This window comes from Eulemur rufifrons, chromosome 3 (assembly GCF_041146395.1).
Source record: "Eulemur rufifrons isolate Redbay chromosome 3, OSU_ERuf_1, whole genome shotgun sequence".
In the NCBI taxonomy this organism is placed as follows: domain Eukaryota; kingdom Metazoa; phylum Chordata; class Mammalia; order Primates; family Lemuridae; genus Eulemur; species Eulemur rufifrons.
The window spans coordinates 17,322,406-17,349,638 of NC_090985.1; the positions used below are offsets into that span (position 1 = coordinate 17,322,406).

The following is a 27,233-nucleotide window of genomic DNA, read 5'->3' on the forward strand; positions in this document are numbered from 1 at the left end:
AACTCAGAAGGCTCACAAGAAAAGAATGAGAGATAAGATAAAATAAAAATGTAAAATATCCATATGGCAAACATCATAATTAAGGTTAAGAGATAAATAACAAGCTGGGAGAAAAACAGTTGTCATCTATGTAGCGCTCCAAGAATTTATATCCTTCATATATAAAGCACACCTACAAATCAATGAAAAAAAAAAAAGACAGACTGAAGGTGGGGAAAGGGGAACCTCAGAGAAGAGAAATACTGAATGTTCAGTAAGCTGAACCTAGTTGACTGGTAATTAGGGAAATGCACATTCAAGTGAAAATCAGACTGTCCTTTTATCTGTCAGATTGGTAAACACTGAAACGGCCTCGCTGAGAACATGGGAAGCAGGCACTCACCGACACCGTCCCTAAGGTGGGAGGCAATTGGTATTCATGACACCCATCAAAAATTTTAAAGTGAGAAACTTTTGATTCAGAAGTTCCATTTTGAAGGAACTGCTTAGAGAAATATTCTCATGAGCCTTCAGGGACGTGTTTTCAAGTATGTTATATCCGTTCTATGAAATGTTTCACAGCCATCGCAACAGGGAACGCTGCCCATGGTCTGTTGTTGAAGCACAAAAAAGCGAACTGTAGGAAATTATCTACAATCTGATCTCATTAGTAAAACAGTGTGTGTGTGTGTGTGTGAGTGAGTGTGTGTGTATGTGTGTGTGTAGAAATAGAAATTGTCTGGAGGGATCCTAAGAAACTATTCCCATGGCTGCCTCTGGGGTGGGTCCTGGGGTGTGGGGGGAGGGGAGTTTAATTTACATGCATCTGTATGTGGAATTATTTTTAATGAGCAAGTACTTCCTCTGTGCTTAAAAAGAAATGAATAAACACTTCCTATGCCATCAGCACAATCAGTATCCCAATCTCCCTCCTAGTTTAGTTCAGCCAGGAGCCTGGGCCCCCTCCTGCAGCCCTGATGCATGCTGTGACTCTCCTTGGGGACAAACATTGTCACAGTGGATCAGTTCCAGACCCTGTTCAGGCCACCACCCGTGAGCTTGCTGATTTCTAAAATGCACTCACACCTTAGGCCCTGAAGAGCCCAGCCCTGCCCCTTGCTGGCTGTCTGGCTCTGGGCCGTGGTGTCTGCAGCAGTCTCTGAGGGTCTTCCCGGCTCTGAAGTCCGTGGGGCCTGGTTTGTTTGTTGCCCAGGGTAGGTCACCAAATTATGCTGGGCCAGCCCTCCGTCTGGTGTGCGGTGGACAGTGGGAGAGACCCCGTCAGTCGGGCACACTGGGGGAGTTGAGAATTCCTGTCTGCGTGGTTCTGCTGTTAATTCATAGCACACCAGTTCTCTCCCTGCCCGCCTGTCGAGCCTCGGTCTTAGAGTGTGTTTCCAGAAAATTGGCTCCTTCTCATCCTGAAGGTCAGCTGCACTCACGATTTCTCTAATTCTTGGAGGCTCCCTCAGATTACACCAAAGAGACACATAGAACCACCTCCCCTGCTGGGCTTTCAGAGTTTCAGATGTCACTACCAAGGGGCGGAAGGGTCACCCTTTGGTCCCTTTGCCAGACTAGCTGGGCTCGGAGGGGCAGGAGCCAGGACAGGTGAGCAGGCGGCTCTGCTCCTAGCCAGCTGTGGAGCCTTCCAGAAATTTCCATCCACACCTGTGAGTGCAGCGGTCAGACAAGGCTCCCAGGACGCCGAGGTCTGGTTGGGAGATGCCGGGGAGGCCAGGAGAGGGAAGTGCCAGCACCGCTTCCTGGGCGTGTCCGGAGTTCGCCGACATCTGGGCCAGGTCCAGCCGCATCCAAGGTTTACTGTGGTCTGTGTTTCATCCTGAAGGTGGGAAAGCTGGTTAAGGAAGCCGCCTCCCGGAGCAACCTGAAGAGGGTGACGCTGGAGCTGGGGGGCAAGAACCCGTGTATTGTGTGTGCTGATGCCGACCGTGAGTCCGTCCCCCTTCCGGGCTGTGTGGGGCCTTCCCGGCACTGTCAGTCTCTCCCCACGTCCCGGCCGGAATTCAGAGCCAACTGAGAGAGAGACACCCACACATGGGAGTGCTCCCACCCTGGGTCATCCTGCCTGCGGTCACCCCGCCACAGACAGGCAACTTTACTGCTGACAGGAAGCTGCCTTGGGAAGGACGTGGCTTAGGTGGCAGCCAGAGGGGCTGCCTGTTCCTGCCCCTCAAGATGAAGTTTACCTTCTGGTCCCTGCAGAGCTCCTCCTCCAGAGTCCCCGGGGGAGGACGGGGGGCTGCCCACTCCCAGGCATTCATCCGTCCCCACCAGTACTGCCCCCATCTTCAGGCTCTCTGGAGAGTCGACATGTTTCTTCCTTGTCTGTCTCAGGCCTGTAATCAGGGGCCAGTGGCAGCTGATCCTTACAGATGCCCGCGTGGTCTGGTTCTCTGCCTGTCCGCCCCCTCCCTGGGAACACAACCTGCCCGGCAGCTGGGGAGCAGCCTGTGTCTTGCTGGAGACAGATGACACAATATGGAAATATATGCTATTGTTGGCTGCCACGTCCAGAAGGGGGCAGAAAGGGCCATGCTGGGCATTCATTCATCAAAAGGTGCCATTTCCCAAGGGCCTTGCAGCACCTTCACCTTAAAGAATAGCCTCCCCCGCCTGTCCAGAAATTCCTGTCATGGAGAACAAAGCCTTTCATTCCACACTCAGATAAGGCTGGAATTGCAAATATTCTGGAGAAAAATGACACTGGCACAATTTCTCACTAAGGTGTAAATGACTGCCCTCTGCAGCTGGCTTTCAATGAGAGGGGGTGGGGCAGGAAGGAAACAAGCTCCCAGGAAGGCCAGGGGAGCGAGGCCTGAGGATGGACTGCCCATTTTTTTGCCTGGGTTGGTGCTCCCTTGTGAAAGCACCATTAGTGTTGCGAACAGTTTCTGGGGCCACGTGGAGCATCTCTGGCACTGTGAACCACATTTGGAGTCCCAAACTCCAATCCAAAGAGCCAGGACTCCTGGTTTTTGTTCTCATGCCATCAAAGCATGGGAGTTTTCCTGGGGAGGAAAACTGCAGCCAAAATGCAGGACTCATTCTGTTTGGGGCTTGGTTTTACTCACAAGGGTCATAAAAACATGCTAGGTAGCCATCTCCTGCTCCTCACTGGGGCAGTGCCAGCCCACAAAATTACATCCTGACATAAGCGGCACCCCAGGCACCAGGGGTAACAAGCCACCATTTCTCTGCCCCTTTGGCTGCCACCCTCGGCTCCTGTCAGGGGCCGGGAAATGAATTCATTACCTTGGAGGGGAGACAGTTTCAAGGTGGCACCTGGGCTGGCTGACTGCAGGAGTCAGGGGTCCAGGAGGGCCAAGAACCTTATGATGCTGTCCTGCTGCCACCGAAACTTACACAGACCACCCAGCCGAATAGCAGTGACCTCGTTCTCAAAGCCAAGGGCACAGTCTTCCGGAGCTGGCCCAATGGAATTGGGATGGATCACATTCCAGTGCCTGGAGCCCTGACTAGCCACGGGGGCCCTCGCTTTGCTCTGTGCAAGCCCTGGTGTGGGCTGCTGAACAGCCAGCCCAGGGCCGAGCACTAAAGCCCCTCTGCAAGTGTGAATGACATCCCATTACTATTCTCATCCATGAAGCTATCCCCGAAGATTTTACTTTCTACGCACCCTCTAGCTCCCTTTTAGCAACTGGTTTTCATTCAATGTCAGCTCTGCAATTCAGATTCAGCCCTCCCCAGACAGAATCACTGCCTTTTAAAAAACCCTTTTTAAGTTATACATGATGTTACCTTACAGAATAAGACACTTTTTTACTCAACATGGAAAATGTTGGCTCCTTTAAAAGTTCTTGACAATTGGCCTACCTCAGTCAGTGCTTACCAAAGTTTATTCTGTGTATCACTAGTCCTTCAGAAAAGGGGGAGGGGAGGGTTTGATGGGCAAGTGAAATGGGGAGTGCTACAATTTTGTGTTCCTTAGCATATTAAAGGTACTGAGAAGTCCTGCAGTCAGAGGACTGATTTAACCCCAAACTTGGTGAGCCCGAAAATCCTTTTTCTCTTCCTCTCTGTTTGGGAAATGCCGAGGACAAAATTAATTTCTGAAATGCGGCCGTCCTGGGGCCTGTTTTCTTGTGTGGGCAATTAGAGTTGCAGCTGTCGCCAGTCCTGCTTTAACAACTTAATCGCTTCCTCTCACTCCCGCCTGCCACCCCTCCCCCTCCCCCTCCAGTGGACTTGGCAGTGGAGTGTGCCCATCAGGGAGTGTTCTTCAACCAAGGCCAATGCTGCACGGCCGCCTCCAGGGTGTTCGTGGAGGAGCAGATCTACGCAGAGTTTGTCAGGCGGAGCGTGGAATATGCCAAGAAAAGGCCCGTGGGAGACCCCTTTGATGTCAGGACCGAACAGGGACCCCAGGTAACCTACTGATGTGTCTGCACCCATGGTGCTTGTCTGGGGGCTGAACCAGGCAGTCCCATGGCCCCATGCATGGTCCCTCTCTGACTTGCCCTGGTGCTTAAGGCTTTTGTTTAGAAGCTGATCAACAATACGACCTCATCAGGCCCCCATGGGGTTATAAAACAGGGCTGTACACACAGGGGCGTGGGGGGAGGGAGCTGTTCCCAGGGCGGAAGGCCGTCTGCCTGCACCCTCCAGCCCTCAGAGTGCCGTCCTTCTTCTGCGCCACCCAACCCCCGGGGAGAGAGCTTCAGGCAGAGGTGTCTCACCCCATGGTCTGAGTGCAGAAGAGGGGCTGCAACCCCGGCTGGAGGCAGCAGAGTGCAGGCAGGGGGGCCACGTGTGTTCCAGGACAAGGTGAACCATCAGAGACCACAGAATCCCGGATGGGGAGGGCTCGGGGATAGAGATGGGCCTCCAGGCCGCAGGAGCACGGCTCTGGAAGCCTGGTTTAGGAAGCCCAGGCCAGGATGAAAATGACCATAACCACAGGGTTTAATATCCTCTTTAAAAGGGCACATCCTGTATCACTTTCTTGCTAATTATGAAGTGAAGCAGATGGATAAATATTTAAAAGAGGGCAGCCTGACCATCCCATGCATTATTGAAATGGACTCGACAGCAACCCACTTTGCTTTTAGCCAAAGTCCTGCCCCAGCCATGAAATTTCAAATCACGTGAACTGTGACTTACTCACTTGTGTCTCTCCTGGGAGCTTGTCGCTTCCCCACTGCGTTGGCACCGCATGTATACGGAAGACCGCAGATCCGAGCTCCAGTTTGGCTCCGTGGCTTTATGAAAGTCACCAAATCCTTCCACACCTGTTTCCTCATCTGGAAAATGGGAGTCATAGATGCACATTATGAGAATTTCTTGGCATCTAGGGAGGCCTCAAAAGAGTAGGTTTTGTTTTTAAAAGGGAAGAGCATTAAATGACAAGCTCTCCGATCTAGATGGCAGTGAGAGAGGCCTCGGGCCATGTTGGTCAGTCTTGCTTAACCGTCCTGGGGGGAGCTCTGGGTGGGGACAGGGAGAGGGGTGTGTTTCTGGCCACGGCGCCCACCCCGCTTGCCGCAGCCCACATGCTCTGATGCCACGTGACCCTGGTTGGAGCCGCACTTCTCCTTGTCCCCAGTCATGGCTGCCCAGCCTCCGCCCCAAACCCAGCAGCCAGTGACACAAGGTTGTCTGATGGGCTTGGTTGGATTTCAGATCTAAACGCAAACACGACCACAAGTCATTATCGAATCCACCGTGATTTTAAAACTAATCCAGAAGCAGTGGGAAATATGTGAGCTGATCCCCAGACCAAGGAAACCTTTTTCACCCCATCATTATTTGCAAGTCTCTTTCCAAGTCCCTCAGTCCTGACTTCTGAAGCCAGATACACAACTCTCTTCCAGGAGAGCACACGGAGGCAGAAGGGGTGTTGATTTCATCAGTGCCTGTGTGCCGCCGCTCAGAGTCCTTTCGAAAGCTCACAAAAGGCGTCTAACCTCAGCATATTATTTTAGGACGCCTTTGGATTTTTTCTCCCAAAGTGCTTTTTCATCTAGGGTAATAAGATTTTACTGTGAGAGGACTTACAGCTGTCTAAATAGTCCTGTCTGTCTCATGCCTGTAAAACAGCTAGCTGACCTAGATCGCTGTCCACGGCGGGCGAGCCGTTCGCTGGAATGCTCCAAAATCATTCAGGTTTATTTGGCAACTGAGCAACGAGGCACATAAACATTATTCAGGCCACCTGGCCGGGGCAGGATCCGGCAGCGTCCTCCCGGCTGAGAGCCGAGCACAGGCTAGGGCCAGTCCTTTGGGGGCCGTATTTCCCTGTTTCTGGTGTTGTGCCCCGCTGCGTCATCTCACTTCCTGGCAGGTCCTCCTTCCTGGACTGTAAGGCACCAGCTGACATTTCATGGAGGATTATTAGATTTAAACAATGTGTTCATATAGACTCACAGGGGCGTGTTGAGTTTGGATGCGCAGGGTTTCCACGGGGACCCAGCGCTGCCTGCAGGACAGATGCGGTCTTCCAGGAAGAACGTGGTCAGCAGCCAGTCAGGACCTGCATTTTGGTGAAGCCCCTTTGGCCCTCTTGGCCCCCGAGGAGGAGGAGGAGAGAGGCTCAGCCACACATGGCACTTCTTTTTTTCCTGAGACACGGTCACACCCTGTCACCCAGCCTAGAGTGCAGTGGTGTCATTATAGCTCACTGCAACCTCCAACTCCTGGGCCCAAGCGATCCTCCTGCCTCAGCCTCCTAAGTAGCTGGGACTACAGGCATGTGCCACCATGCCGGCCAATTTTTCTGTTTTTTGTAGAGATGGGGGCTGTCTTGTTATGTTGCTTAGGTTGGTCTTGAACTTCTGGGTTCAATCGATCCTCCCACCTCAGCCTTGGCCTCCCAGAGTGCTGGGTGAACCACCACGCCCAGCCGAGCACCTGGAACTTTTAACCTGAGACTTGATTGACCCAGAGAAAAATTGAGAGAACCTCAATCTATTACTGGATCCACTGCAGTTGTTTTCATTCCTTTTTTGGTGAGGGAGTACATACACATGGGTGAAAACCCAAAACATGTAAAGAAAGTCTATAGTGAAACGGTTCCCTCCTCTCCTCACGCCCATTCATGCACCTGGTTCTTACCCTTCCTCCTGTCGGTATCCCGTGCTCTTAGTTTCTCATGTGCGCCTCTGGAATTTCTTTATGTGTACACTAGCAAACACGAAGATGTCTTCTGATCCCTTCCATTATTTTTGCACAACAGTTAGCGTGATAGCTATGCTGTTTTACACCTTGTTTATTGGTCATTAATTTGAAGAACTTTCTATTCCAGTGCATGGGAACCTCATTCTTTTTCATATGTACATAGAATTCTGCTGTATGAAGCCACCATAATTTAAATAACATCTTCTGATTAATGTGGGTATGTGCAAATCACACACAAGGCCACGGAGTATGTAATTTCACACACGCACGAGGAAATCCCTGGGACAGATTCCCCAAAGTGAGGTTGCTAAGTGGGAACACATTTGTAATCTCTGTAAGCATTGCCAAATTACCTTCCAGAGAGGGTGATCCAACTTACGTTCCTGCCAACATTGTTATAAGCTTGTTTGTGGCTCCAGCCTCACCAACAAAATATGGATTTTTGCCCATCTGAGAGTTTAAAATGGCATGTCTTTTAGTTTTAATATATGTGTATCTCTTATAAGGAATAGAGTAGAGCATCTTATCCTATGTTTAAAAGGCATTTGTATTTCCTTTTCTATCAAATGTGCATTTGCTTTGCATATTTTTCTTTTGTGCTATTGGTCATTTTTCTCATCATTTCTATGACCTCTTTACATACATTGTAGAGAAATTAGCTTTCTATGAATATTTTTCCCCAGTTTTTTCCCCTTTGATTTTGCTTATGCCGATTTTGCCCTCATGATGATTTTTTTTTTTAACATACTCAAATCTGTCAATCTTTTCTTTTCTGGCTTATGCAATTCAAGTCCTAGAAAGGCCATCATCAGTGGTCCAAGTTGCAGGGGGGGGTCTCCCATATGGGAGAATTTTAAAACTTTCATACTTTTATTTTTCATGGTGGTATCTTAGATCTATTTGCAGTTTATCCTGATATAAGGTGTGAGGTATGGATCCAAGTAAGTATTTTAATACTGGATCCATATTTCATGATGGTTAGCCAAGCAACACGCATGGTGTATGCCTTCCCCTTCTGAGAATACCAGCCTGTTCCCCAGGGACAGACAGACAGCCAGCCACGATGCACCATGGAGGTTGCCTATTTGTCTATTTAATGTTATGGAATGAAACTAGTTTTTCTATTTAAAAGTCTCAGCTACAATAAACCTATTAAAGCTCTGTCTCTCCCAGCTAAAGAGGTGGGGAACTGTCAACAGGTCATGATAGAAAACAGGGCTCCCTAGGATTTTAGGAAGAAGGGTCAGCGGAGGGCAGACAGAAAGAGCATGTCCCCCTTGAGTAGTCTCCTAGAAGCGTGCCCTTTTGACAATGGCTGGCTCCATGTCTGCAAGCCGGGTGTTAGGCTGGTGGCACAGGGCAAACTCCAGCCATGGAGACTCCTCTAGACAAGATGGCAAAAGGTGGAGCCTCTCTGATGAGCTAGTTCCTCACCCACCAAGGAGCAGCACCTGCACCCCACCGTGAGGCTCACTCCACTCTGCTTCCAGGGCAGCTGAGTAGGGAGGCCAGCGTTCCTGTTCACTTCCCCGCTGCAGAGGGGAGGGAGAACCCCGGTTCCTGTTACCCTGATCCTTGGCGCCAAGTATGCAGGGTGCAGGGTTGCCAGGTAATACATGACACCTGGTTCGATTTGAATTTCAGATAAGCAATGAATGCATTTTTGCATAAATATTAATATATCCCAAATATTGTTTGGAACATGCTTATAACACTAAAAGATCATGTGTGAAATTCAAGTTTCACTGGGCATTTTGTATTTTTATTTGCTAAATCTGGCAGCCTGCCGAGGTGGGAGGATCGCGTGAGCCCAGGAGTTCGAGACCAGCCTGAGCAACATGGCAAGACCCTGTCTCTATAAACACAAACAAAAATCTGGCAATCTGAGTAGGATGTAAAGAGTTGTGAGAACAAGAGTGTGACCACTTCATACCTTGCACAAGCTGGCTTCCCAGCATGGAGAGGAGTCCCAGATATGAGAATAACCCCCAGTCCTCGAGAGGACGAGATGAGCTTCGCCTATCTCCCCATCTCTCCCCTGCTCCGAACATTCCAGACTTGGGCATCGGAGTAAGATCTGCCAACAAGGCACAGTTGTCACATGGATTATGACTCGGCAAGAGTGTGCAGGGCAGGGCGGCTGATCTCGCTGAAGGCTGTTGAAAACATAAGATGCAGCCAGAGAAGAAGCCAGGCTGTGCTTCTCATTTGTGTTTTGCAGATTGACCAAAAGCAGTTCGACAAAATCCTCGAGCTGATCGAGAGTGGGAAGAAGGAAGGGGCCAAGCTGGAATGCGGGGGCTCGGCCATGGAAGACAGGGGGCTCTTCATCACACCCACTGTCTTCTCAGAAGTGACCGACAACATGCGAATTGCCAAGGAGGAGGTACTTGGGGCTGGGGCCTTTCACGCAGTTCTCTCTAGGGTCCAGGGATCCCAGAAGTCTTTGCGAGGTGAACGTTTTCCTTTCTCGTGTGGCCTTTCCCCTCTCTTTGGGGGCCCTTAGGGAAGCCGTCTTGCCCCCCTGCCTCTGGCAAGCCCTAAGGACTGTACAGCAGGTGCTCCATTTGCACCCAGGGCTGTGGTCTCTAGGGAGTGCCAGTGCCTCCTCGAGTTGGTCCTGCAGCCGGGCTGGAGAGCTGTCGCCACCTGTGGGTTTTGCCAGGAAGCGATTCAGGGCCCAAACTGCCTTCAGTTCCCTCAGACTGAACCTCCACGAAACGTGTTCAGTCAAAGAGCATGTCCCAGCTAGAATTCACACTGAAGTTTTCCACCACGGACATCCTTGGGGCTGATGGAAATTGGGAGACTCCCATGAGAGTGTAAATCTAACTTTGTCTTTCAAGGCCACTGTCCGGCTAGATGGGAGCTGGTTACCCCACCCCCCACCCCACCAGGATTTATGAGAGGAGAACCCCATGCGGGGGGGGGGGGGGGATGGGAGGTAGACCCTGGGATGTGGTCTTTTGGGGCACAGGAAAGAATGAATCGCTGCAGAGGGCTTCCTGGTGCGGGTATGTAATAGACTTTCTCCTTGAGATCTTTATGGGTTACTAACTGTGCCGTGATGGCATGAAGCTCAGCTCTGTAAAAATCCCCGTGACAAGAGGTCCTGAGGACACTGGGAAGGCATTTTGGCAGGCTGGACACCGTCCTGCTGGGTCATAACTGTGCCCAATATTGAATCAATTACAAACTCCCTTCAAAATCACCTTTAAATGTTCAGGCCTTTAATCCGTCCATTTCCTCGTCTTTTCTGTGTTGCAGACGGTGGTGAAGGTTGTCTCATTCCCTACCCTGGGAGTTATTATGGCAACATTTTAGGGCATCTTCCTTGGTAGAAAACACAGCACCAAGAGGTCAGGGCACACCGTCCTACAACGTGCCTGTAAATGTCTTTAGAGATAACTTTCCAAAAAGTTATCCAAAGGTTTTGTCTTCTGTGCATCCAACGTGCATGGGTGACTCCAAGGCTCTTGGGCTGGGAGTTCTCAGAAACCCTGAAGACAATGAGAGATTTTAAGATGCAACATATATTTTTGTTACTATTTTTTATTTTCATTTCATTTTAATTCTTCCCTTCAGATTTCAACCGTAATGCAGCTAAAAATATCTTTGGATGATCTTTCTTCTCCAGTCATCGTTTTTCATGCCTACATGCATTCTGGGTATATAAAAAAGGCATAAAAAGAAGGAAATGTCTGTTCAGAGTGGACATTTCCATCCAAACATGCCCCTCACTGCCATTCTTGCAATTAATTGTAGATTTTCGGACCAGTGCAGCCAATACTGAAGTTCAAAAATATCGAGGAAGTGATAAAAAGAGCAAATAGCACTGACTATGGGCTCACAGCAGCCGTGTTCACAAAAAACCTTGACAAAGCCCTGAAGTTGGCTTCTGCATTGGAGTCTGGCACAGTCTGGTGAGTTGCGTGTGTGTGCGTTTCGGGTCTCGTGAGTTGCTTGCTGGCGAGCTTCATCACTCTTCTATTAACAGAGAGCTTCTAGTTGTATATTATGTGCCAAGCACTGTCGAAGTGCTTTGCTCAATCCACATGACCACCTTCTGAGTTAGGTACCATTATGTCTCCATTTCACAGATGAGGAAATTGAGGCACAGAGAGGTTGAGTGATTTGCCCAGGGTCACACAGCTGGTAGATGGCAGAGTGTGCTCTGGTGCCTGCACCTTTGACCCATGCCGTACTGCCCCTCTGACTTTATTTTTGGTTCTCATTCTAAAAGCAGTGCATGCCCTTCTGCAAAGCATGGGTACTAGTCCCTGCCTCACCGATAATTCTGCAGGTTATGTATTATTATCCCCGTTGTAGAGATGAATGAATTGAGGCTCAGAGAGGTTGAACAAGCAGCCCAGAATCATATAACCAGGAAGCAGGAGAACTTTGGGGCCAGGTCTGTCTCATTTCCAAACTAATTCCTGCTCCCCTATGCCATAAGTTTTCTCTTCTTTTCCCTCCCCTTCTCATCCATTCCTATCCCAGCGAAAAGTTCTACACTTAAGTATATTCAAATTTTACTTTCTGATGGGAAGGAGGAGAAGCAGAAGGTGAGAGCACCCTGTGTATTAACCACCGAAGCTCTGGCAAAGGCCACTCACTAGGCAGTGCTCTGCACCCAGTGCCTGGGAGTGGGCATGCCGGGGTCCGCTGGGTCTTCTGCAGGTGACTGTGAGCACCCTTGCGTTCTTTTTCTAGGATCAACTGCTACAACGCCATCTACGCACAGGCTCCATTTGGTGGCTTTAAAATGTCGGGAAATGGCAGAGAACTGTAAGTGTTTCCGTCATTCTGAGCCTTCTGCCGGATCCAGTGACTCGGGCTCCAGGCTGCTGAAGCCCCTCTGCCCCTCCCTTCCCCTCGCTCTCCCCAACCCCCGCCTTCATCCTCAGCCTGCCTCCCCCAGGCCTCAGCTTTGGTGTCCTGCCCAGCACCCAGCATGCTGGGGGGATACTTGCCAGAAGCTCCCTAGATGGGGACACAGGCAGAACTGCAAAAGTACACTTTGTGCCAGACACGGGACGTCCCTGTTCACACAAATCCCCACCCTCAGCAGGGAAGTTGGGCTCCAACCCAGGGCAGGCTCCGGACCTGCCCGGTCCCACCTCCAGGGGCTCAGGGTGGGGCACAGCGTGGGTGATTCCGGTTCCTTCTGGGTGCCCTTTGGGAGGCATGTGGCAGCTCCTCTGGGGCGTGAGTGGCCCGTCAGCGTGTGCAAACCCACTGCAAACCCACTGCAGACCCTTCCACATTGCCTTTCTGTCTGGCCTGCTGGAGAAATGAGCTCTGTAGGTTTAGATTAATGGATGGGCCCTCTGGTGTCTGGCCCAGGCCCAGAGCCGGAAGGAGCACCCTGGGGGTGGAGACGCTGTGGTTTCCAGCCGGACACTGTCTTCTCTCTCTGTGTCCTTCTCAGCAGCGCTCAGTTTTATTAGCCTTTGTGGACAAACATCTTTTAAGATCAGTGTTCCCAAGTAACCATCTGTGACAACACCCCAGGGCTGTTCCCGGGACATCTCTAAAGGGCTCAAGCTCTTTCTTTGATTTAAACAGTTTGTGTTATTTATATAAAAATGCCTTACCTTGTACTTGTTTGCACATCTTCCAGCGGAAACAGACTCAAATACCTCCCCTCCGCTGGGCCTTGCTGGGGCTTTTGCGTGGCTTCCCCTCGAGATTCTTAAAGTTAAAAAGGAACGGGGCTGGTGTCCAGCCCTGCACACATGCTCTTGGCCAGTCTGCAAGGAATTGAGGTCCCTTCCCCCCCACACCCCAGTGTCCCCTTCTGGTGCCATCCTTGACTCACGGCAAATACCCCAGAGCCGTCTGAACATCTGAGCGCAGTGTGTCCATTGGTCTCAGCCTTGTTCCTGTAACCAATTTCCTCTTCAGGGACCACCGATAAATTCTTGGCCATGAAGACCCTTTGCAGAAACTGCGTTTCCTCCTCCTAGTGGCTCATTTGTATCTGAGTTCTGTGAGCTTCTGCTTCATTCACCTCTTCCACCTCCCTGCCTTCTGGGCATAGGAGGCAGGGGCTGGGTCACCAAGGCCCCCTCCAGGGCCCTCCAGCAGCAACAGTGCTGGTGACAGCTAGCATTTGCCAAGCACAGACTCTGTGGCAGACTCCGTCCAAGCTCAGTGTACCTGTTAATGCATGTCATCCTCACAACCATCTGTGCAATGGGTACAGCTGTTTTTGGTTGAGGAAGCAGCCCAGGGAGCTAGTAAGTGACAGCGTCAGGCATGAATGCTGGCAGCTTGGTCCTTGGAGCCACCCCAGTGCAGGGCCTCACTCATCAGGGGTCACCTTTGTCAGCACCCCGCATGAAGCCAACCAGGGCTTGCATGGTCATTTGTCTCCTTTGATCTGCTGCCTCCAACCAGATGGGCTGTTAGGGCTGGGGAACCCAGAGGCTAGACACACCCTTGCCTGGCAGCAAGAACTCCAGTCCCCAAAGCAAATGCCCGTGGGCGTAGGGGCCCACCTGATCCCCGGTGTGTGCTGACTGGCCCTGTGACTTGACCTCACTCGGACCTGCCTACCACCCAAACAGGGCCTACAGCTCCTTAGCACCCCCTTGCATGGCCCTGGGAAGGGCTTGGTGAGTATTCACTGAACATGGTCCGTGTTTTGTCTTGCCAGTTAGCCATAATTGGGACTTTTTTGAATGTCTGTTTTTTGGACCCTTGGTATATGTTTTCTCAAGGCTTTTGATAAAGTATTTTAAAATAATTCACAAGGAGCCTGGAAACTGCCTTGAAAACCAATTTCCGTTTTCAGTTGTCTCTAATTAATGTCTTCATGTTGCAAGAAGTTCCCCTTTTTCAAGCTGGAGCCTCATGCGGTGGATTCCATGGTTTTCCCCATCCCTGGCCACCCACGCACACGCCCCTCCAGGATCTGTTTCTGTGCAGGTCTTGGTATGGAGCCTGCAATTTCTCTTCCTCCTGGGCGCTTTTCTTCTTGGTTTTTTGTTTTGCTTTTTAATAAAAGTGATACAGTAAACAAAAAATCTACATAGTAGAGACATGGAAAGTCAAGGCCTCCTTCCCCTAACCCTCAATCCCATTCCTTAGAGGTAAACATTGTTCAGTCATTAATTTTGCTCATTTGTTCACTTGGCGAATATTTTTTGAGCATTTTTGATGCACCAGGCATGACACTGGGCACTGAGTATATGGCAGTGAACAACATGATCACCAGTACCTGCCCACCCCTGACATTCTGGTGAGGTTTAACAGGAGAAAGGCTGGGTTCATGGATGGCCGTGAACGTCAAGGTGGATGAAACTGGGTGAGAAATCAGTTAGGAGACAGCATATTGGGTTGAATAAGAGCAGCAAGAACTTGAACCAGGGCAGCAACTGCAGAAATAGAAAGAATGAAGGGATTTATGTACTTATTGTTACAGGAATTATTTTAATACTGGACTTATTAGTTATGTGCTAATTCAACATGATTTTATCACTTTATTTTTTTCTTTACTAAGTTAATAAATTATTAACAACTTTGAATCTTTACAATGCAACATCATATGCTCACTGTTAAAGTGTATTGTACATTTTTTATGCATACAATGGATGTAAACATGTGTATTATTTTCTGTTTTCAAATGAAATGGGAGCAAACTATTTTTTGCTCTTGAGAATGGATTTTGGAAAACATTCCATTCTTTTTATCCATTGTCTCCTGTGATGGACTTTTATGTTATTTTCCAGAGATTTTGCTATTACAAACCATGGTGATTGTATTTCCTTGGGATACACTTTAATGCATTTGTTGGAAATTGTTTGCAGAATAAATTCCTAAAATTGAATAATCTGCTACATGAAAAATGGGCTCACCACTGTTTTGGTTTGCATTTCTTTAATCATGAAGGAGTTGAGTACTTTTTTTACACTAATTGGTAATTTGCATTTTTTTTCCCCTGCAAAGTGACTATCCATGTCCTTTGTTGATTTTCCCATTTGGTGGTTTGTATTTTTCTTATTGATTAATAAGAGCTGTTTGTATATTGAGGAAAACAGCACTCTTGTTTCTTACACAGCGTTGTAAATGTTTTTTCTTTTAGTTTGTCATTTGTCTTTTGAGTTTTCTTAATGGAGTCTTTGCTCTGCAAAAGTTGAATTTAGCATTTTTTTTATGGCTTTTACATATTGTGTTATGTGTAGAAAAGATTGTAAAATAATTCACTCATTATCAAGGGTTCTTGAACTATTTGTTTAGGAAACTACCTAACAATCTCAATGGCACATTATTAGTAAAATAACAATATTGCTTTCTATCATTCATCTTTTACCCAGCTCATAGTAGGTGCTATGTGTGAATTATCTCTAATTGCTACAATTACCAGGAGGTGATGATATTCCCATTTTACAGATGATGAGAGATGCAGGGAAGGCATCAAATTAATTAATTTGCCTGAGCTACATAGTTCTAAGCCAGTGAGTGGTTCTCCAACTTAAGCGTGCATCAGATTCACCTGGAGGGCTTGTTCAAATACAGATTTCTGGGTCCTACCACTAGAGTTTCTGATTCAGTAAGTTTATTGGTTTTCCATTACAATATTAGTGGCTTAAGTAACATAAATGTATTATCTTACAGTTGCATAGGATAAAAATCTGTCACAGGTCTCACTGAGCTAAAATTAAGGTGTCAGCAAGGCAACATTCCTCTTCAGAGGCTCTCAGGAGAGAATATGTTCCCTTGCCTTTTCCAGCTCTGAAGGCTGCCCACATCCCTTGGCTGGTAGCCCCTTCCTCCATCTTCAAAGCCAACACCGCTGCATCCCTCTGAACCTGCTTCCGTAGTCTCATTTCCCTCTGACTCTCTTCTTCACCTTCCTCCTCCACTTTTAAGGATGCTTATGATTACACTGGACCTATCCAGATGATCCAGTATAATCTACCCCTTTAAGTTCAACTGAGAAGTAACTTGAATTCCACTTGCAACATTAATTCTTCTTTGCCCCGGAACATTCACAGGTTCGGGGGATTAGGACGTGGATGCCTTTGGGGAGGCCCTTATTCTGCCTGCCACAGTAGGTCTGGGTAAGGCCTGAGAATCTGCATTTCTAGCAAGTCGGAAGGTGAGGCTGATGCTGCTGGTCTGAGGGAGGAGATGGGATTCTGTCTCAGGTCTTTTTAGCTACAGAGCCTCCAGCGGCCGCCTCTACTTCCATCTCTTTTTCCTAAACAAGCCCATATTTTTCTTTACTTCACAGCAGATCAAATGCTAGAGAGGGATTTAAATCTATCCAAAGTGGCCTCTCTGCTCTGGGAAGGGGAGCTATGCTGAGGCTGGCCCGTGGTACCAGGGAAGGGTCACCTGGGCTCTGTAAGACTTAAACAAAGGCGATATACCGAGGATGCTGATGCGAAGGCTGTGGCCTCCCTATGTCCAGTGTGTGCTAATGTCTGCTCCCCTTACCCCTCCAGGGTGGCCTTGCTCTCTGACAGCTGGCGCCCAGCTGTGTGCGCCGAGGCCAAATGCAGGCCCTCGGTGTTCTTCCCTCTCATCCTCTGGCCTCATCTCCAGTTCATAGCCTTGGGCCTCCGCCCCTTCTGTCTCTCCAAGTGGCTCCAAATTGCCATCTAACAGTTATAAACCCAGAGTAATCTCTGCGCCTGCTCTCCTGCCTCGTTCACTCTCCCGGGCCTTCTCTCTTTGCTCTCTACTCCCAACCCAGGGAACTCATCTCTTTATTTTTTTTAAAAGCCCTTCATTCTTCAAAGGCAAATCCTTAGACCGTCTGAATACTTCAGAAGCATCACACACAAAAAACTTGGTATTTACGCTGAAGTCACTTACCCAGGTACTGAAACTGACTAACAGTGTTGTAGTCCTTGCTATTCATCTATCAAGTGGTCACATTCTGCCCTGTGGCATTAACCCCAAACTGCCCAACAGAATAATCAAGCATTGGAACGCAGTTTCTACAGCATGGCTAAGTGACGTGCCCATTTTGAATTTTCCTTTTTTCTTTGATCACAGAGGTGAATATGCTTTGGCCGAATACACAGAAGTGAAAACGGTCACCATCAAACTCGGCGACAAGAACCCTTGAGGGAAAGGGGCCTTCCTCCTTGAACATTGGACAGCTGAATGTGGCAGAGCAAACCTGCCGAAGAAAAAATTCCATTTCTGACCTTCCTGGGATACTTTCTTCTGGAGGCTTTGAATCTACTGGAGTTGACTGATTTTTGATTTCCTTTTATGCTCATGTTTATTGACTAAACTGCGGATGCCCATATGTTGTGTGCAAAATTGCAGTCCTGCCTGGGGAGGGAGCTGTTGGCCATTTCTCTTTGTCCCTTTAGACTAGGTCCAGGAGACAGTGAAGATACTCAGGGCTTTGTTAATAGGAAGTGGTATTTGAAGTGTCCAGCACTTACTTAAAAATGCTTTGTTGAATCTAACTCCAGTAAGAATTTGGAAAAAACTCCCTGTGTGTTGTGCAAGCAGGGCCCTGTACCTGTGGTCTCCTCAGGGCTACCTGCTCATAGAACATTCCTCTCTGCTTTCTGAGGTAGAGGTTGGACCATTCAGTGAGAAAAGATTAGCATTAAGTTAAAAAAAAAAAAAAAAAAAAAAAAGGCTTTCATAGTGGGAAGCTTTTGGGAAATGCATACCCTGGAAAGGTACCAGAGGCCTGGGGCGTGCCCAGGTGTGGGTCCTCAAGGACTATATATTGACGTCAACATGGGGTTCAGCTTAAAACCAATGCTGCCTTTGGAAAATGACTGGATCAACAGCCCAAAGAGCTTGCTCAAAAACTATGTCATGGTCTACCTTAACCAAGGCATTTTGCTTAGGCATAAAACATGATTAGTATTACCTTTGCTGCTAAGGATCCAACGTTCTAACACTATACAACAGCGTAGCAAATCCTAGGATAATGAAGTTTGACATTTGACATTTGACAAATCAGAGCCATAATTCACTTTTACAAATTATGCATTTCTACTCTGTTCACAAATGGTTTACAATAAGCCTATGTAGTTTGCCTTTTCCCCAGCTCTATAATCCATTTTAGATTAGTAAAACATACGCAACTGGAAAGGCTGCTATTAGGATACAGCCCTGTTTTTTTTTAAGTTCTAGTTTGATATTAATTTCTGATTAGTTAATTAATAACACCTGGATTCCATGGAGGAACTGGATCTTCATCCAAGTGGCCTGAGTATTTCACTAACAGGTTGTGATTTTTTCTCTTCCTCCTTGGGTATTCAAATAATGTGCAATTTCATGTTTTAACGTGGGAAACTGAAAGTGTTCCCAGGTAGCTTTAAAAACTAAAACAAACTTAAATTGTGTTATTTGGATACGTTTACTGTTGCTTACTAGTCCTTTTCTAACTGGGAAAATGGTGCTTCTGTTTGAGAATTAATTTGGAGAGGGAAATACTAAACTGAAGCTCTATATCAGAACCAGTGTGTGTATAAAGAAAATCATGTATAAAATGGGGTTATCATCCTTGTCTGAGATAAGCAATTCCAAATTCACTTTCCTCTCTCCATCAGTTAACACCTATCATTTATACTACCAATAACTTGTTAAATCAGGATTTGACTTCTTACACTGAATTTTCAGTATTTTATCTCAAGTAACCATAAACACTAACCTTGATAGTAATACATTAGAGGGTTCCTATTCTTTCATTGTACAATAATGCCTTTAATATGAAATGCTACATTATTTATAATTGGTATAGTTAATGTATCTTTTATAGTTGTAAGTACGCAGAGGTGGTATATTTAACCTTCTGTAATATACTGTATTTAGAAATGGAAATCTATATAATGTTAGATTTCACTTCTTTTAAGGTTTACCCCTGTGGTATGGTTTAAAAATCTATCAGCTTGGGAATTCTGATCCTAACTGCTGAATGTGTTCAACAATGCAATAACAATAAAATAAAATTGGATATTTGAGAAACATTATGTTTTTCCATTTAAGGACATTTTAATTCTGTGGCAGGCCTTTCTCTTTCGGAGAACTGTACAAAATGGCTTGTAATAAAGCAGGATTGATGACTTAAGAATAAAATTACATTTACTCAATCAACCAGGCCCAGTGTTTTGCCTGAGTGTGAAACCCTTTTCTGTGGGTTTGGGGGTTGACCAGGCAGGGAGCTGGGCCTCAGAGGTTCTATGTCTTAGTTGGCAAAGTTTAAGCTGTCGTCTAAGCTGCCTGAGTCTCATTTTATCATAAAGTGATGATGTAAGTGCAGAAAATGGTGGAGAGGACCACATGAGGATGTAGGGAAAGCACTGTGTCCCCCAACTGTGAGCACAGTGCCTTTTTTCACAATTTTCTCAATGAGGATCTAGAGAAAGGAACTGTTTGGGTTTAACTGACCTAAAGTTTCTAAGGCTTCTAACCAAGAAGGCTCAATCACCAAGCTGTGAGCTGACACTGAGGTTGGATCAAGAATATTCCTTGTACCTGGGTAGGTTCACCAAGCTCAACCTGTCCATTTGATGTTGACAACCCAGGTCACTTTGACCATGTGGTGGGGGTAAAGTACCACTTTTTAGAAAAAACTTGAGAGGCTTGGATCCGATCTCTTTAGTGTATGCATTTATGTATGTATTAATGTATTTAGAAACATCCCATTTGTTAATCCAAATGTGAGCAGAAAACTATAGGGAAATGACATTTTCCCTCATTTGGTTAACCAGAGCATGACTCACTGAAGGGAACCATTCTGGGGATAATAGACACACATGTGCCTGTGGGGTGGGCACTGTTCTCTAAAAGTGGACCCTGTGGAATGCCCTGGCCTCTCCTGTTGGTGGATGAAGGCATTCTAATGTCTTTGCTCCTCACTCCTAGCCCTGGGGCTGATTTGAGCACGAAGGTGGATAATGGGGGGTGTTTAAAAAATTGTCCAAGGAGGAATGTCAGCTGAAGACAGACAACTAGAAGACACAGAAAAAGAGCAGTCAACAACCGTCCCTTAGAAGGCAGAAGTGTTAGTTCAAGGAGGTGGCTTCCAGCCCCACCATAGGAGGGGTCATTCCCGCCCGAGGTGCGGAGACTCTGGGTCGGATGCCGAGCAAAGGCTACAATACCATGGGGCGAGTGGACCTTAAGAAGGGGAAAGGAATCCTAACTGATCTGTAATAACCTTCCTATGGGAACCTCTGACTAACGCATGCCTAATAGACAGAGTTAAATGCCGGAATATAATCAGCTCAAAACAGGTCATCTGTGTGTCAAATGTTCCGTCTGTTTTCTACATTGGGGACATTTCTTAGCCTGTTCCCAAGCTCATTTAAAAGGGAAGTTGAGTTGCCCCCATACGCATTGGCCACGTCCCCTCCAGGGCCTGCCGGGCACTGGGCGTGCGCTTCCTCGCGGTGGCGCTAGGTGGCGCGCCATGCGCCTTGGAGACGCCGCTCAGCCTTCACCAGGCTCACTCAGCACTGCAGATGCCATGCCCTGCAAATTGTCAGGGACTTAGTTTACAGGGTGCAATCACACTGCTGCCTCTTGCAAACTGGCATGAGGACCAGAGTACTGAGGACAGGATTGCAAAACTGCGCCCACCCTTTGGGAAGGGCGTCCGCTGGCGGGAGAGCTGAGGGGCGGGCAGACAGCCTGTTGGGAGCAGAGCAAAGCTGCTCGGCGGTCCCCTTGCCAGCCAGGGACCCAGGGAGGGGTGTCGGCAGGACTGTGGGGACCCTGCAGCCCCCCGGTTTTGTGAAATGGCAGTGAGGGTTGTGGAGATTAGCCTCTGTGCTTTGCTATAAATCCTGGGAATAGTTGAGTCTTTATATTACATGAGAGGAGCGTAGAGTGCTGGTCCTGCCAGGGTGTGGAACCATCCGCGTTTTCTGAGCAGGCTTCGCCTTCCTGGGTGGACACGTGGAGCCCAATCAGGCCCGCCTGCAGCATGGGCCTGGATCTTTACGGTCTGCGTTCGTATATTAGCCTCAGTGGTGAGATGAGCACCCTTATGATAGGTGGAAACATGATAGATGGCCAACATTCCACCATGTTTTACTTACTTCCCCCTCCAAAGCAGACAATCGAAAATGATTCACTAAATAGAAATATCTTTGCATACATCCATAATTAAATTAATACATTCAGGTGGTGGAAGGAGTGCAGTTTGGAACATATTAACGCTTCTACATATTTCTATACTGCCCTTTACAGAGCCGTACACAAATAAATATTCCCGTCTTTTTAATATTTACGACTATGGTGTATGGCCAACGTACACGTTAGAAGTAAACTGCCGATTGTGCTGCTACTAGAGCAGAGGGACAGTAAACGCGGGACGGATCAGTCTTATTGCTGCCCCTGGCCGGCACGGAGAGAGTAGGGTGCCCCAACCAGGAGGCGCCTGGCACTAGAAGGGCCTGAGGACCCTAGCGTTTCCCGGGGCACGCGCAGTGAACGTGATCACCTGTGTTTTACAGCTGGGGAAACTGAGGCAGGCCACCGAGGGGAGAGCGAGCATCGGAGCAGCGTGCGACCCTCGAAGCGCAACGGCCTTGCCCTGTGCGCTCTTCGCGCCGCCCGCTGCCCGCCCTCCCCGCCCGCTGGATTGAGGAAGTGCGTCTGGGCCCGGCCCGGCCCCGGAGCGCGCGGCCCGAGGCGCGGGGGACAGAGGGCGGTGGGACGGCCAGGCCCGGGCCCGCTGGTGTCCGCCCGGCCCCGCGTCCCAGAGCGCCCGCACCCCTACCCCGCCGCCGCCGCAGGTAAGTGCTGCTCCCGTCCGTGGCCCGCCGGGGGCGCGGGGGGAGGCGGGCTGCCTCCAGCCGCCGGGCCAGGAACCGAGCGCCCGCGCCCCGCCGCCCCGGCCGGCGCCCACGGTCCGCCGGGAGCCCTGGCGTCCGATGGCCTGCGGGCCTCCGCGCCCCGCGACTCAGCTCGGCGCTCTGGGCGGCCGCGTGGTCGGGCATGGGTGGCCCTTGCCCAGGGGCCACAGCTGGAGGGGCGCGGAGGGCGCGGGGCGACTTCCGTCTCACGCCCCCGCTCTGTCCCGCAGTGCCCGGACCCCAGCCCGCCCAGGAGCTGGGGGTTGGAGGGCAGGCGGGGAACCCCAAAACCTCAGGGAACCCGAGCTAGGGGTTGGGGGAGCAGAGGCAAGAAACAAAAGTAGGAAAATACACCAGGGCGTCCGCTCATTTCCTCTGCTTGGAGAAAAACCCCTCTTTTAACTTGGGCCGGGTAGAGCGTGTGTGTGTCTGCGTGTGAGTGAATGTGTGTGCGCCGCGCTGGGAAGGGATCGCCTGGAGTCTCTCTCTGCTGGAGGGCGGCCTGGTGATGTGGGTTGGCCCAGCGCACTTTCACCCCCCTCAGAGCCTTGCCCAAGGGCAGGGTATTGTAACGTCTCTGGTACAGATAAAACTGCCACCGTTTCCGCAGTCTCTACAATCTGCAGGCGAACTTCCCGTAGCAGGGATGCGAGGGAGGGACCCTAGGAAGGCTGGGCTGGCACGGAGATGGTGATGGACATTTCAGGGACCCTTGCAGCCAGCCCAACCTGCCCCTTCGTAATCTGAGGCCATGAAGTTTTTCTCACACAAACACATCCCCCTGCAACGGTTGGAGAGGTAGAGAAACAGGAGCATGTATTTACGGTTTTAGCAAACCTCTCCCCAAATACCCTATTTTTAGAGCTTGCCACTCATTCCCATGGTATCAAAGTATCCAGGCATTAAAGGAACAGCTAGAATTTGCACAGTTTTGGAAAATGTTAACATTAGATGCCTTTAGTGATTTGATTGTCATTATCTTTGCTTATGTCCTGAAAATAGGGACAAATTAGGTATGAGGTTAGTGTGTTATTAGCTTAATTTTTTTTCTTTCAGGGGGTTTTGGGGTCAGCCAAACCTTTCCGTCTCCCAGGCCTCCCCATCTCAGGGAGTGGCCCCTTAGTCAACTCAGTTGCTCAGATCTAAAACCCAGGAGTTATTCTGCACCCTGTTCCCCATCCCTTGTATGCAGTCTGTTAGCAAGTCCTGTTTGGTCTACCTCCAAAATGTGTCCTAGTCTGTCGCCTTCTTTCTCAAGGCCTCTCCTCGTGTCCAAGGTACCAGCACCTCTTTCCTGTACGAGTACAGTCCCCCCTCCCTGCATTACCTATGAGGCAGCCAGAGTGATTTTTATAATGGCTAAATCAGATGTGTCAGTCCTCTTCATGGAACCCTTCAGCTTCTCCTTGCAATTGGCATGAAAACCAGGGCACTCCTTCCCCTCACAACCCCAGGTGATCCGGCCTCTGCGGTGTCAGACCACCAGGCCATTTCCCCCGGGCCACCCAGGCCAAGCTTGCTCTCCAGGACAGGGTCTCTGCGTTGCTGCCTCCTGACTCTTCTCGTGGCCGTGGAAGGCCTTCCCTGGCCACCCTCCCTAAACCCATACTGTCTCTCACATCCCTTGATCTGCAGCCTTCTTGCAGTCCCCACTGTCTGTGTATTCCTTCTTTATCTGTTTAATTTCTCATTAATTACCTCTCAGTCTCCACTGCAGCTTCTGGGGTCACAGACCATGTCTATCTTGCTCACTGCTGTGTCCTCACTACATAATTGCGCCGGGAGGCGCTCAGTGCATAGCGGTCCAGTGACTGAATGGTGAGTGGACAGCCTTAACTCACATGTGGTTTCAGACGCATGGAGCACGCCTGTCCCCCAACCATTGAGTGCTCATCTGGAATTGAGAACAATATATTTCTCAGGCCTGCAGCTCCATGAGATGTTAACATCCACAAAACTATTAAACACATTTTGTAGGCAAGCCGATAATAGTAAAGGATGCTAATAGCCCTGAGGGGATTTCTAGAACCGTGGGCCAACCATCGCAACCGGGCTTTTGATTCAAAAAGGATCTGGACAACGTGAGCATTTCTAACATGCTTCACTTGCAAAGGTCCTCCAAGTCTTTGGAATGGACAGATCTTCCCAAGCCTCCTAAAAAAAAGACCTATGTTTCTCCCTCACCAGGAACTTCACAGCATTTACTTTTTGTTTTTAACTGTGTGCCCTCCCTGCCAGCTTCATAAACCCATGCAGTCCACTCCTCATGAAAGGGCTCCATAAAATAGTTGTAGAATGAATGTCAGTTTCCTTTTTTTTTTCTTTTTCAGTATGTGTTTAGGTTTATTTATTAATGCAGGTATAAAGAGTTGGCAAAAGGAAATCGATGAGGTTTTTTAAAATTATTAAAACAGGGCCGGGCGCGGTGGCTCACGCCTGTAATCCTAGCACTCTGGGAGGCCGAGGTGGGCGGATCGTTTGAGCTCAGGAGTTCGAGACCAGCCTGAGCAAGAGCGAGACCCCATCTCTACTAAAAATAGAAAGAAATTATATGGACAGCTAAAAATATATATAGAAAAAATTAGCCGGGCATGGTGGTGCATGCCTGTAGTCCCAGCTACTTGGGAGGCTGAGACAGGAGGATCGCTTGAGCTCAGGAGTTTGAGGTTGCTGTGAGCTAGGCTGATGCCACAGCACTCACTCTAGCCTGGGCAACAGAGTGAGACTCTGTCTCAAAAAAAAATAAATAAATAAATAAATAAATAAAAATAAAATTATTAAAACAATCATTACTGCAGAAAACCCTCTGAAAGCCGTCTTTACGGCTGAACGATGTACGATGAAAGGAAAACCTGTAACTTACAACCAAGATTTGTTGCATTGATCTGAACCCCAAAGAAGAAGGAAGAAGCAAAGATCCATTTGAGGGGAAAAAATTGAACGAAACTTGAGTTACCTCATCTTAAAATTTCTACCTTAGAATGGATACCAAAATACTAATTATAATTTTAAAACTGCTCCAGGGGCAACGTCCTCCACTGGTAAAGTGATTTTCAAAAGGAAACTGAAAATGAAAAGGGGAACAAAATGTGCTGGGTGAGGGTTTGCCTAACATATTTTAAAGATTTTTTTTTTTAACTTAAAAACAGACACTTCCATCATCAGAAGGAATGTCTAGCGTTTGGATTGTTGAAACGCTGTTGGATACACTTGGTGGATGTCTCGGAGAGGTGTTTGAAAGCAGATGGCAGCTGTGTTTCTCAGTTTCTGGATGTTAATGTGTGATCCGGAGCCTTTATTTTAAAACAGATTCTGTCTTGCTGCCTCTCCCGCTCCCCGACTCAAGTTGATTTTCTGAATCAGGTTTTGCAATTTATAAGGCTTTAATCGTCTCCTAAATTTTGTCCAGACTGATCATTTCTCCTTTCCTCCTTGGACTTTTCAGGCTTGCTGACTTCAAACACGGGTGTTTCCTACATATGGTTTCTCTTGACCTTTCCCCTTTCCCTCTTTGGTTCAGAAAGGTGCTGGTTCACAGTGAGCAAAGTCACTGGGGCCAGGCTTTTTCTAGCCTCACCTTCCCCTGCCTTGAAAAGTTCAGCCCACTGGGGCCAGATGCCTGATTTCTAGGCTTCTAGATGAGAAATGCTCATTGCCTTGTTCTGTAGCCTGCTCAGTGCTCTCACTCTTCAGGGCAGCTTCTAGAATCTACCCACTGGGGAAACTGAGCATCTGCCCCCCTGCATCAATGTTCTGAGCTTGTTACTTAGGTGGGAGGTAGGAGACCCTGCTGGCCTCCCAAGTCTTCACACTGTTATTGCAAGTAATGATCACCCCAGCCCTATTGTTGAAAAAGGCTGCAGAAACTTCACTTTAGCTGAATTCGTACAGCAACCCTGTGAAGTTGCCAGGCCATGGGGGTGCATGTCTATTTTTAACAAAGAAAAAACTGAGACACACATAAATTTCAGTTTGAGATACTGCTAATGTGTGACAGAGACAATCTACACCTTTGACATCCGCACCGTGCTTTTACCTTTACATATTGTCTTTGGTGTTATTTATATGATCCTGATTTTTCAAAAATTATTTTTGGCTGAGCTATCACTCCACATTTTGGAGTTGTCTGTCTCAGTGGACACAGACATGGGTTGCTAATTGTACTTTATGTATGGAATACCCTACACAAACGTTGGTAGGAACACATGCATTTCGTGTGGTAATACCTTCCTGTCATGCAATGAACCCCAGGCCAGGGTGGATCTGGGTCTGGGTCTTGCTCTTAAGACTTTTCTGGTCTCATAATCATCATAGCAGGATGGACACTCATGTTGGGGGGACCTCCAAGCTCAGTGGGAGCCCAGCATGGAAGAGCATACCCTGGCCTCAGCAGCTTATCACAGTGTTGTTAGTTTTACATCAGTCTTAATCTAACTTGGAGTTTTGCCACCTTGGAACTATTTGAGGACAGATAATTAATTCTTTGTTGCAGACGGCTGTTCTGTGCATTGTAGGATGTTTAGCAGCACCTCTGACCTCTACCCATTAGGTGGCTATAGCACCCTCCACCCACTAAATTGTGACCGCCAAAAATGTCTACAGACATTGCCAGATGTCCTTTGGAGGAGGGGCAAAATTTATGGGGCTCCTTTCTGTTAACCCCCAAAACTGAAACTAACTTGACCAATAACAATCCCTTCTCTTTGGGATTGTTTCCTAACTACCCCTTTGGGATTACATGCCCACTTCTGGGCTTCCAGAAGAATCTATCCTGGGCCAGGGAGGGCCTTGTATTGTGACCAACTGTGTGTCTGCCCCACCCCAACTGGAGTATGAACCCTTGAGGGCAGAAGCCTCGATTAGCTGTCTTGGCATCACTGTGCCTCACACAGGGCCTGGCTGCCTTCCAGTAACAGTGGATATGTGTGGACTGAACAATTATTGAACCCTTTACCAGTAGGCGTTTTGTGATAGTTTGGGGTTTGTTCAAGATTCTTCTCAGGTAGACGAGATCAGAGCCCAGCATGGAGATGGGATGCGGGGAGCGCTGTCCTTTCGCTGGCCCCACCTGACGGGTTTGGCTAGATGGATGGTCTGGGAAGAGGAATGTTGCCAAGGAGAGGGAAAATCTCAGTGAACCCATGTAAATAGTAAATATTTGCACGGGTTCAGGAAAGGGCTTGAATTAAAAATGCTTTCTGATCTTATGATGTTTTTCACCTCCAGAACAGCCATGACTGTGTGTCCGTGCCTTCGTCCACCCCACGGGCAGCGGCGGCGGCGGTGACAACAGCGGCACCTACC

At 48.4% G+C, this 27,233-nt stretch overlaps 1 protein-coding gene across 3 annotated transcripts in view; it reads left to right on the top strand.

Annotated features, from left to right (window-relative positions):
* Window positions 1-17,740, top strand: part of ALDH1A3 (aldehyde dehydrogenase 1 family member A3) — a 33,009-nt gene extending 15,269 nt beyond the window's left edge. For all 3 annotated transcript variants that reach the window (XM_069465796.1, XM_069465794.1, XM_069465795.1), the window contains 6 exons: window positions 1,829-1,931; window positions 4,205-4,389; window positions 9,359-9,523; window positions 10,903-11,060; window positions 11,851-11,925; window positions 17,149-17,740. In XM_069465796.1, coding sequence (XP_069321897.1) covers window positions 1,829-1,931; window positions 4,205-4,389; window positions 9,359-9,523; window positions 10,903-11,060; window positions 11,851-11,925; window positions 17,149-17,221 — 759 coding nt within the window. In that variant the 3' untranslated portion in view covers window positions 17,222-17,740. The remainder of the gene's footprint in view (window positions 1-1,828; window positions 1,932-4,204; window positions 4,390-9,358; window positions 9,524-10,902; window positions 11,061-11,850; window positions 11,926-17,148) is intronic.
* Window positions 17,741-27,233: the final 9,493 nt, after the last annotated feature.